General features: G+C 42.9%; 1 protein-coding gene across 1 annotated transcript in view; it reads left to right on the plus strand.

Annotated features, from left to right (window-relative positions):
• The first annotated feature begins 6,573 nt into the window (after window positions 1-6,573).
• Window positions 6,574-12,817, plus strand: part of CXCR5 (C-X-C motif chemokine receptor 5) — a 28,465-nt gene continuing 22,221 nt past the window's right edge. Inside the window, exon 1 of the mRNA XM_063943487.1 lies at window positions 6,574-6,712. Within this exon, the coding sequence (XP_063799557.1) occupies window positions 6,668-6,712 (45 nt within the window). The 5' untranslated portion in view covers window positions 6,574-6,667. The remainder of the gene's footprint in view (window positions 6,713-12,817) is intronic.

Genomic DNA, 12,817 nt, shown 5'->3' on the forward strand with positions numbered 1-12,817 from the left:
GGAACCAGCGGCCGCTGGTCTGCGTGGCTTACCTCAATTACTTCAGGCAGCTTTAGAAGCACTTCTGGCTCTGCCCCTGAATCTGGCCACATGAAAGGACTGGAGAGAGGGGAATGGATGTTTTTTTTGTCTGTCTATATATATATATATATATCCATTGCACCTATTGGAACTTTATTATTGTGCTGGTGCTTACGCCCTTCTGTTTTGCCTGCATTTGCTTTGATACTTGTTACTGGTCTGGTGTTTTCCGGCGGGTACTATGGAGAAGTTTGTCCGAAATCCTGCTCCTCAACGGCAGAGGGGGGAGGATGGGCAATCTGAGGCCTCACCCACATCTCCCGCAAATAGTTCTGCTTCTTCTGAGCTGCCTGATGCACCCTACAAAGAGTATTGGATGCCGTAACTGCTAGCGAGGCTCGCTTGGCTGATAAGATTGGGCAGGTGCAGGCTGACCTTTCTATTATTCATCAAGACCTTCAGCGGGTAAGGGAGAGGGTGGGTGAGGTTGAGACCCATATCTCCACTGTCGAAGATTCTGTTACTCCACTGGGGAGACGCACAGATGCCTTGGAATCTCAGATGACTGATGTGCGCAAAAAACTGACGGATATGGAGGGGCGCTTACGGCGCAATAATATTCGCTTCGTTGGCCTACCTGAAAAAGAGGAAGGCTCATCTCCGGAAGAATTTCTTGAAAAATGGCTTAGAGATGCATTTGGTTCTGAGGAGTTTTCGCCCTACTTTACAGTGGAACGAGCCCATAGGGTGCCAATGCGCCCACTGCCTCCGGGGGCCCCGCCCCGTTCCTTTATTGCCAAGTTTCTTCACTTCCGTGCCCGGGACGCTGTTCTGAAACTTGCTCGTACAAAAGGCCCTCTGAAATGGAATGGGTCACCAATATCGGTCTTTCCGGACTTTGCGGTGGATATACAAAAGGATAGGGCTCAATTCCTACCTGTCAAAAGGAAGCTCCGTGAGCTGGATTTGCCTTACGCTATGCTCTTTCCTTCAAGTCTGCGGGTAGTGGCTGATGGCGACACTAAATTCTTTGCAACTCCCCGTGAGGCTTCGACGTGGCTGGATAGACGTTTTCCGGCGAGGCGGGCTCTTGCTGATCCCTGATTATATCCTGAGGTTCTGGAAGCAGGAATTATGACTTATGCTGTGATTGGAGCGGATCTGCATATATCTGTTGCTTTGCTCTCTGGCTAGATCACCGCTTCCCGGCGAGGCGGGCCATCGCAGATCCTTGATTATTTCCCGAAGCTATGGATATGAGACTTTTGCTATGTATGCTGAGAATATATGCGTATTTGCTTCATGGCTGTGGGGGTGGGAGGAAGGATAATTTTTGGCTATTCTTTTCTTTTCCCTGTTAGGCCAATTATATTTCTGCTGTTTATGCTGTTGTGCGGGGGTGGGGTGGGGGATTTCTGTGGTCCTACTATATCCGATTGCATTATGTTCTTAAGCCCTGGGGGGAGATTTTATATGTTTCACCCCTTTCCCTTTTTTTTTTAGGGGTGATCTGGTTTAGTGGCTGAGAGTGTTTTTTTTATTCTTCTCTTTTATCAGTGCTATTATATTCTTGGCTCCACCCAGAATATAGCTTGCTGTGTGTTTGGGTTTGATTTAGTGTTCTGTTTCGGGATCCAAGTATGCTGCAAGTTGGGAGTGGTGTAAAGGGTGGGGGGGAGGGGATGTTTTAGGCTGCAGTTGTTTTTTGTATGGATGTTTTGGGTTTGTTTATGTGTGAATTACCAATTTACTCATTGAGCGATGGTGCCTTGCGATTGCGTGCCACGAGGGTGGATCTGGCTGGCTGCGGGCTGTAGCCCCTATTATCATTATGACTTCTTATGGCTGGACTTAGGATGCTATCATGGAATGTGCGGGGGACTCAACGATAAGATTAAGCGATCTCTGGTGCTTAGACAAATTAAACAGTATGCCGCTGACGTAGTATGTCTTATGGAAACTCACTTGGTGGGCAGTAGGATCCTTTCCCTTAAGAGACCTTGGGTGGGATGGGCATTCCATTCTATGCACACATCTGCCTCTCGGGGGTTTCTGTCCTTATAAAAAAGACCGTTCCCTTTGTGTTGGACTCTGTACAATCGGATCCCTGGGGAAGATATGTGTTTTTAAAGTGTAGAATTCATTGTGTCCCTCTGCTTTTATTGTCCATATACTGTATGTGACTCCTCCTTACTCTTCCGATGTCCTGAAAAAAGCCGCAGGGTTTCTGGCCTTGTCACCGGGAACACCTGTAGTTTGCCTGGGGGATTTCAATAATGTGTTAGATTTAGCGATGGATAGATTCTCTACTACCCCCTCTGGTCCACATTCTGGAAGATCTGGTTTTGCTGATGTTGTGTCGGGGTTGGGCCTGGTCGATCCCTGGAGACTGAGACACCTATCTCTTAAACAATATTCCTGTTGCTCGCATTCTCACTCCTCATTCTCTAGGATTGACCTGGCCCTCCTCTCGAGTGACATGGTCCCTCGGGCTCGTGATAGTAGATATGAGACTAGAGGTATATCGGATCACTCCCCATTGACCTTGGTTTTGGATTTTAACTGCTCCAGAGGCCAGGCTGTATGGAAGTTCAATCCGTTCTGGCTCGTACATATGGGTGATGGCTCCGATTTCGTGGCTGCATGGCGGAAATTTTTTGAGATGAATAAGGCTGGGCAGTCTATTTCTATTTTATGGGATGCGTTTAAGGCTTTTTTGAGGGGAACCTTAATTAAAAGTGTGGCTAATTTAAAGTCCTTTTTTAGACAACGGGAGTTCGAATTGGAAACCCTGGGTGTTGCGGCAGAAACACAATATTTGCAGGATTGTTTGGACAGTTCCAAATCGGCATGGTTGTCAGCCCAGGGGGAGTGGAAAGATTATCTCATGGAAAAGACTCAGCATAGACTCCTTTTTTCCTCCCATACCCTTTATGCTTCCGGGGATAGGCCGGGATCATATTTAGCTTCCCTGGCACGGGATGAGAGGTCTTCTAATATTGTGGTTGAAATTGAGGCCTCGGATGGTACCACTTTGTTACAGACTCCACAAATTGCGTCAGAATTTGGGTCCTATTATAGGTGTTTGTATAGTTCTAAATTAAATTGTACCTCGATGCAATTAGATGATTATTTACAGACTATACAAGTCCCCCTTCTGACTTGCGAAGCACATGATTTCCTTGAGGCACCTATTTCGCAGGAGGAAATTGTGGATGCTATCAAGGCCGCTCCCAGTGGGAAGGCTTCGGGACTGAACAGTATACCGTCTGAGCTCTATAAGTGTCATTTAGATATTTTTGCTCCTCAATTACTTGAGTTATATAATCAGATATTTACACAGGAATCCCTTCCCTTGTCCATGGCGGAGGCACTGATTGTTGTCCTTCCTAAACCTGACAAGGATCATAGGAAGGTTGATTCTAATCGCCCACCGACATCAAAATTTTGGCCAAGGTCCTGGCATGTAGACTGAATCAAGTTATTACGCAGCTTATACACCCCGATCAGACATGGTTTATGCCTAATAAATCAACGTCCATTAATCTCAGACGTTTATTTACCCATTTACAGATCCCTCGTGAAGAACCCTCCTCCATTGTTGTATCATTGGATGCCGCTAAGGCCTTTGATTCCATGGAGTGGGATTACTTGTGGAACATAATGCGTAAGTTTGGTATAGGCCCCAACTTTATTAAATTTGTTCAATTGATGTACTCCTCTCCCTTGGCCAGTGGCGGTGAATGGCTTTGTATCACAATCCTTCCCTCTGTCTAGAGGTACACGTCAGGGGTGCCCATTGTCCCCTACCCTGTTTGCTATGGCCATTGAACCCCTTGCATGTCTTTTGCGGGCGATTTTTGGTTTTAAAGTAGGTACCAAGGAGGATAAAATAGCGTTATATGCTGACAATATTTTGCTGTTCGTGGATCGCTATGCTGAGTCTATGCCTAAGATATTAGAAATTATTAATAAGTTCGGGTGCTATTCTGGGCTCCTGATTAATTGGGAGAAATCCTCCATCATCCCGTTTCGAGGTGAGATCCCTGCCTCCCCACTGGTTACTCTTCCATTACGATGGGTGAACTCCTTTAAATATCTGGGTATTGGGGTATCTAATGACCCTCATAAATTCTCCCCCCTCAATGTCACACCGCACATAACTTATCTTTGCAGTAAAGTGAAGGTCTGGGGGAAATTGCCCCTAACTGTTACAGGGAGGGTTAACATGGTGAAAATGGTTTTTCAGCCCAAACTCCTGTATATTCTACAACAATCTCCTGTATACATCCCTCAGAAGATTTTTAAAAGTATAGATGGTCTGCTTTCTTCATTAATTTGGGCTAATAAGCGGGCACGGTTGAAACTTGATACTTTGACCCGGACAAAAGCTTTAGGGGGTTTAGCTGTTCCCAACTTCCGTTTTTATTACTTTGCAGCACAATTAGCACATCTCTGGGAATGGGTTAATGACCTTGACAACTCGAGTTTGCACTTGCAGCTGGTGCTACAGGAGTATCCAGGTAGTTCCCCACTGCGACTGCTTCTCTGTGGAAACGTCAAAATGTCATCATTACCACTCATAAAACAATATATTATTATTTGGAGGATAGTGCACTTTATATTACAAGGACATGGTATTGACCCTGACACTCCATTGGACAATAAATATGGATTGCCCGAGTTGTGTCAGCTTCAAATCAGGAGGGTATGGGAGGCATGGGGAGTATTCTCTTTGGGACATTTATACACTGATGGGGGTTTTAGATCCTTTCAGCAGCTTCAACAGGAGTTTAATGTCCCCTCGGTATATTTTTTTCGGTTCCTCCAATTGCGACATGCTATGTCTGCCCAATTCCCTGATGGCCCTCCGGCTCTTGCTGATTCCCCGGTCAAATTATTATTGCAAACGGTGGGATCTGGACATTTAGTCTCTAAAATATATGGGCGTATACTTCAAATGCATCATATAGACCCCCTTGTTTCCCTTAAGACTAAGTGGGAATCTGATTTAGGTCCATTGTCGGATGACATATGGGAGGGTGCTCTGGGATCTTATTGGTTTTCAACTTCCTCTGTCCGATATCAGCAAATTCAATTGTTCATATTACATAGGGTATATATGACCCCGGTGAGGCTGTCACATATAGGGGGATCCCATAGCTCAAAATGCCCCAAGTGTGGAAGTCTAGGAGCAGACTTTTGGCATATGCTCTGGCTATGTCCCGTGGTGTCGGTTTTTTGGGAGGAGGTTATGCGTGCTATAGTTGGTACGGGTGTTCCTTCTTCCATACTTACACCTATCGCTTGTGTATTAGCGGCTATAGATGAGGAGGTTCTGGATCCACCCGGTCGATGCTATGTTGTAAACCTCTGTGCCCCGGCCAAGGTTTGCATAGCCAGACTGTGGTTGGCTAATGAAGCCCCGACCCTAAAATCCTGGATTTCTCTGGTTAACGCTTCTGTTACACATGAAAAATTTGTATTTCTGGCCATGAATGCAGAAAAAAAGTTTATTGCAGTATGGGGAAAGTGGATGAGTTCTCGCTACTTCACAGATAAATACTGTTGAGCCTTAAGGTGGGTACACACTATTAGATAGATCTGCAGATCAATTGATCTGCAGATATATCTATGTACGGATCGGGCAGTGTGCTGTGCATACACACAGCCCGATCCGTCGGGGGACTGACGTCATGAACTGGGCAGGCGGGCGCTCGCGCCCGCCCAGTTCACCTGTCAATCACCGCCGGCCGCCGCAGCATGTGTACGGGCAGTCGGCCGACCGCCCCGTACACACACAGCGACGCGCCAATATATCGTTAGATATATTGGCTGTCGGCTGTGCTGCGCGGCCGACGCGATACGTCTGTGAACGACGGAGTTCACAGACGTATCGCCCGTACACACTGGCCGACGGTCCCGCGATGTATCGGCCGTTCAAGAGAACGGCCGATACATCGACCAGTGTGTAGGGGCCTTTAGAGTTCTCTAGTTAACTGCTGTGCAGGCCTTCTGTGGGAGGTTTGTGGGGTGTGTGGCCCGCAGCTGGCCGGGTTAATGTGAATATTAACACTGTAATAACGTGGTGCGAAGTGTTAAGTATGTCGTACTGCTATGTCACCAGTGCTCTACTAATGTCTGACTCTGACTGGGATCCATATCCGCATGTTCCACTGTGCTCTTCATTTATGTACTACCGGAAGCCTGTTGTTGTATCTGCTGTTTTTATTTTTATTTGTTTTCTTTTGTTTTATGTTGCTTTTTGCATTGTTTAATTGTAAAACTATCTAAAATCCAATAAAAATGTATTCAATTTAAAAACAAAAAAGTCTAACAACCCACACCCAACCTGTTTTTATTTATTAAAAAGCCTCCAGCAGAGCAAACCCACAAAACAGTCCTGTACAGTCAGTTTTTAGGAGCTCGCATGTAAGCAGTGCTCAGCAGAGATACTATCTCATCAATGGTAACTACCTAATTTGCCTAAGGATATAAGTGGTTCTCAGTCAGGTGTGAGTGTATACTCTGTATTCTTCCTCTGTCACAGAAACAGTTCAGGTTCTGTATAGGCTTTCACCACCGAGCCCTGTGTCCACTCTACTTACACTCACTGCTTGTCCTCTGCCTCTCACTGCTGGGCACAATGTTCCCACACCCACTCTCATCCATCAGCATGGAATTTAAGGAGGTAAGTGTCAGCATTTTACATTATAAGTAACAGAGATGAAAGATAGGTGATAGATTATAGATCTGTGATAGATAGATAGATAGATAGATAGATAGATAGATAGATAGATAGATAGATAGATAGATAGATAGATAGATAGATATTACAAATTAGACAGATAAATAGATGCTACAACTTGGATAGATAGACAGATGGATGCTACAAATGTGATAGATAGACAGATAGATAGATAGACAGATAGATAGATAGATAGATAGATAGATAGATAGATACAGTAAGTAGACAGATACAGTAGATAGATAGATAGATAGATAGATAGATAGATAGATAGATAGATAGATAGATAGAGTAAGTAGACAGATACAGTAAGTAGATAGATAGATAGATAGATAGATAGATAGATATGCATTACAAATTAGACAGATAAATAGATGCTACAACTTGGATAGATAGACAGATGGATGCTACAAATGTGATAGATAGATAGATAGATAGATAGATAGATAGATAGATAGATAGATAAATGGATGCTACAAATTAAATAGATAGATAGATAGATAGATGCTACAAATGTAGTAGATAGATAGATAGATACAGTAGGTAGATGCTACAAATGTAGTAGATAGATATGCATTAAAAATTAGATAGATAGATAGATAGATAGATGTTTTTATATATATATATATATATATATATATATATAGAGAGAGAGAGAGAGAGAGAGAGAGAGAGAGAGAGAGTAAATAGATAGAGGCTACAAATGTAATATATAGATAGCTATGCATTACAAATTAGACAGCTATCTAGATGCTACAACTTAGATAGAGACATGCTACAGATGTTTAATTTATTTATTTATATAAAACGAGAGAGAGAGACGGTAAATAGATATATAGATAGATGCTACAAATGTAATACAGGTTGAGTATGCCTTATCCAAAATTCAAAATCCCACATTTTTTGGTCCCCTACTGAGATAATGACATATATAATATATATTATTTGTATATATAGATATATTATATAGATATATAATATAATATACTTATATATGCGTCATTATCTCAGTAGGGGAACATAAAATGTGTGATTTTGAATTCTGGATAAGGGATACTCAACCTGTATATAAATAGATAGCTATGCATTACAACTTAGACAGATATATAGATGCTACAACTTAGATAGATAGATAGATAGATAGATAGATAGATAGATAGATAGATAGATAGATAGATACAGTAGGTAGATGCTACAAATGTAGTAGATAGATATGCATTACAACATAGATAGATAGATAGATAGATAGATAGATAGATAGATAGATAGATGCTACAAATGTAATAAATAGATAGTTATTGATTAGATATATATCATTGACAGATGGACATTATCAGGATTGCAGGATATGTATACCCATTCTACCACTAATGCAGGAGCAATGTAATTACATTTATAGTGACGTGTAGGGATAATCTCATTTGTGGGGCGCAGTCCTGCATTTGCCTGAAGCTGGGTACACACCTGGTCGACCCGCAGACCTACTGTATATAACGATTGAGGCAAGTTGTTTAAACAAAACAGATTTAACCAACTTGACTGAACGTCCATTTTCATCGGTTTTCCGGTGTCTGCGAGCAAATTGCTGATTGTCACTTGCTCCCATACAGCGTCAGATTTTCATTCCAACCAACCAACTAGTTGGATGGGTGGAGGAAAGTTGATGTAGCATATGGCCAGCCGGGAACCTGAACATCTATAGAGTCACGCTCGGTTGTGCTGGGTGTCTCCCACTTTATGGGGTATTGGGGTAAGTATGGAAGGGGTAAAAGATCATTCTTGTTTGGAAACCTGCTGTATACTACCAAATTCTACTAGTCCTATTTTAAAACTATTGTACAAAGGGGGTCATTCTGACCTTATCGCATTCTAGCTATTTTTTACAGCGCTGCAATCAGGTCAAAACTCGGCAAAACTGAGCATGCGTATGCATCGCAATGCGCAGGTGCGTCGTACGGGTACAAAGCCGATCGGTGTTGGGCGATGGATTTAACGAAGAATCCATTCGCACAGCCGATCGCAAGAAGATTGACAGGAAGAAGGCGTTTGTGGGTGTCAACTGACCGTTTTCTGGGAGTGTTTGGAAAAACGCAGGCGTGTCCAAGCGTTTGCAGGGCGGGTGTCTGACATCAATTCCGGGACCGGACAGGCTGAAGTGATCACAGCGGCTGAGTAAGTTCAGACCTACTCAGAAACTGCACAAATTTTTTTTGTACCGCTCGGCTGCACAAGCGTTTGCACACTTGCAAAGCAAACATACACTCCCCCATACACGGCGACTATCTCATTGCAGTGCTGCAAAAAGTATCTAGCGAGCGATCAACTCAGAATGACCCCCAAAGTCCTCTAATTCCCTCCTTTAATAGTTTTTTCTCAATACTTGTAGACAATTAACACTATAGTATACTATACAATAAATGCTTATCCAGTACTAATAGAACACTGAACCATATGCCACAAATGAATTGGCACACATAATATGGGTCCCGCCTGATACTGATAATAATTGTTTATGCTGTGAATGTGATGTGTGTATATTTGATTGACATACAACCTGGCAAAGCCATTGGGTAAGTGATCAGTGAACTGGAAACAGCAGTGAGGGGGTGTAAGTACTGTCTCTTGGGAGATTCACAGTGTGGCTTTCCACTTGGCTAAATGCCCTTACACATCTGTTTCCTTTATTATGGCACATAGCTAACATATGTAAGGTGCACATTAGTGATATTGGCCAGAATGGTGCCCATTAGTGATAGTGATCAGTATGGTGCCCATTAGTGATATTGGCCAGTATGGTGCCCATTAGTGATAGTGATCAGTATGGTGCCCATTAGTGATATTGGCCAATATGGTGCCCATTAGTGATAGTGATCAGTATGGTGCCCATTAGTGATAGTGATCAGGAAGGTGCACATTAGTGATAGTGATCAGTACTGTGCCCGTTAGTGATAGTGATCAGTAAGGTGCCCATTAGTGATATTGGCCAGTATGGTGCCCATTAGTGATACTGATCAGTAAGGTGCACATTAGTGATAGTGATCAGTATGGTGCCCATTAGTGATATTGGCTAGTATGGTGCCCATTTGTGATAGTGATCAGTATGGTGCCCATTAGTGATATTGGCCAGTATGGTGCCCATTAGTGATCAGGAAGGTGCACATTAGTGATAAGAAAGTTGCACATTAGTGATAGTGATCAGTACTGTGCCCGTTAGTAATAGTGATCAGTAAGGTGCCCATTAGTGATATTGGCCAGTATGGTGCCCATTAGTGATATTGGCCAGTATGGTGCCCATTAGTGATATTGGCCAGTATGGTGCCCATTAGTGATATTGGCCAGTATGGTCTCCAATAGTGATAGTAATCAGTAAGGTGCACATTAGTGATATTGGCCAGTATGGTGTCCATTAGTGATAGTGATCAGTAAGGTGCACATTAGTGATAATGATCAGGAAGGTGCACATTAGTGATAGTGATCAGGAAGGTGCACATTATTGATAGTGATCAGTAAGGTGCAGATTAGTGATAGTGATCAGTAAGGTGCCCATTAGTGATAGTGATCAGTATGGTGCCCATTAGTGATATTGGCCAGTATGGTGCCCATTAGTGATAGTGATCAGAAAGGTGCACATTAGTGATAGTGATCAGGAAGGTGCACATTAGTGATAGTGATCAGTGCAGTGCCCGTTGGTGATAGTGATCAGTATGGTGCCCATTAGTGATAGTGATCAGTACTGTGCCCATTAGTGATAGTGATCAGGAATGTGCCCATTAGTGATAGTGATCAGGAAGGTGCACATTAGTGATAGTGATCAGTACTGTGCCCGTTAGGGATAGTGATCAGTAAGGTGCCCATTAGTGATATTGGCCAGTATGGTGCCCATTAGTAATATTGGCCAGTATGGTGTCCAATAGTGATAGTAATCAGTAAGGTGCACATTAGTGATATTGGCCAGTATGGTGCCCACTAGTGATAGTGATCAGTAAGGTGCACATTAGTGATAGTGATCAGTACGGTGCCCATTAGTGATAGTGATCAGTAAGGTGCACATTAGTGATAGTGATTAGTAAGGTGCCCATTAGTGATAGTAAGGTCCCCAGTATTAAATAAAGTCAGTAGTACCTTGGTGGCGCTGCATCTTCCTCTTTGGTGTCTTTGGTTAACTCTAGAGATTTCCCAATGACGTGATGTCTCACATGAAGATAAAATCTATATAGGTCACTAAACTATAAACAGTAAGATGCATCTGCCATAAAAATAATAATAAATACAATTCTAGTTGTGTAGATCAACAAAAAGTATTACCTATGTAATTTGCAAATATCCAAAATGTGAATACTGCACATTTAAGGAAAAGACCTGCATTCTGGACAAAGCTTAAAGGTTTATTAAAAACCCAGAATTAATTAAGTGGAGATCTCCCCCCCTATGACTAGTTATTGATGCATGATACTTTCGTTTTCAGTAACCGTATACATAAGTGTGAAGGGGATGGGAACCTGTAGGCGTCCTGAGTACCGTAATCTGCAGCTGTAATACACAAATGAGTGGATCTGATCTACGCTTACAACACAGAAGTGCAGTGCCTTACATACGTAAACGATGAACCCCTTTCAGATCAAAATCTGGGTCCAACCTGGGATTTTGAACACAGGTCCAACCTGGATGCAACCCGGCCCAAACCCCTTTCACACCGGCGGATGGACCAGGGTTATTCCCGGTTCCAGCCGTTCACAAGACCCCGGTCTATCCGGCTTTACAGTGGAAGCTTGGAGATGATGTCATCTCCAATCGTTACTGTAGGCAGCCAATCCGGTGATATGCAGCACTCAGCGCAGTCACTTTAAGACGACCCAGCAATGACCCGCAGTATTGTGGCAGTCCAGAAAGGGGTAATAGTACCAGCACTTTATGACACAATCCCATAACATTATTTATAGACTGTCTACACATTTTTCCCCTCAGTTACTTTATTTATTCAGGGGTAAAACCATCCACACTGTAGACACCGTAACAGATACACTGACAGGCTGCCAGGAATTTCCCATTAGGCGCCTCACGCCTAGGGGCGACACATGTTTGGCGGCGGCACTTGGATGCTTGTGTTGTTACGGTCAGCCCAAAATGTACCAGTAACGGCAAATGATTTCCACTGTACTGTACCATACGCCATCATGAGTGGAGTGTAAATGGGTAGGACACGCACAGACTGCCTCTGTAAGCTGTCCTACTTACTAAATATGTATGAATAATTAAAAATAAAATGAAATGTCATAGTTTATGGCTCTTTTTATTATTCTATTAAATTGGCAATTATCAAATGGGATTAAAACAAATCAAATAAAAGTAATAAAATCAGGCAGAGGGGCGGCCATTACTGTTGTGCCTAGGGGGCGCCCGGACCCCTAGATCGGCCCCCTGGTGTGCAATCATATACAAGCTAACGTGCAAGTGAAAAAAGTCTAATAGAACAATAGGCAGTGTACACAGACACAATCCATAGAAACATCTAAAGGGGGGTACACATGAAGACATGTCGGCTTCATTTCTAAGCAATCTGACTAGACTGCTCTGTGTATAGGTTGCCAGCGATCGCTGACTCTAGATTGGCCAGAATCTAGTCAGATCACACACTTCACCGCTGGGTGAAGTGAGCTGCCCTTCCCCCGCCGTCCACCCCCCTCGCTCAGCACACATCTCTCCGTGTGTACCCCCTGAAGACCTAACTGCATACTCGACCATAGACAAAGTCATGTAGCAAATTATGACAACGAAAACATTAGTCACAATGTAAATATAATTTTAACAGAACTTTATACCCAATAGCCCAACTTTGTAATGTGTACAGGTTAAACATGAACCCCCCTGTTCATTACATTGGCAAATACAATCATATTATGTTATATTACATTATACTGTATATGAATATTGTATATCACGTGCCAACCAATCACGTATCAGCTGTTAGCAGTCTATGAATGTTTTTTTTTAAACTATCATGTTGTATTGTCATTTAGTTTTGCAAATCATCTGCATTCACAGTACATA

The sequence above is a fragment of the Pseudophryne corroboree genome, chromosome 10 (genome assembly GCF_028390025.1).
Source record: "Pseudophryne corroboree isolate aPseCor3 chromosome 10, aPseCor3.hap2, whole genome shotgun sequence".
Lineage (NCBI taxonomy): Eukaryota > Metazoa > Chordata > Amphibia > Anura > Myobatrachidae > Pseudophryne > Pseudophryne corroboree.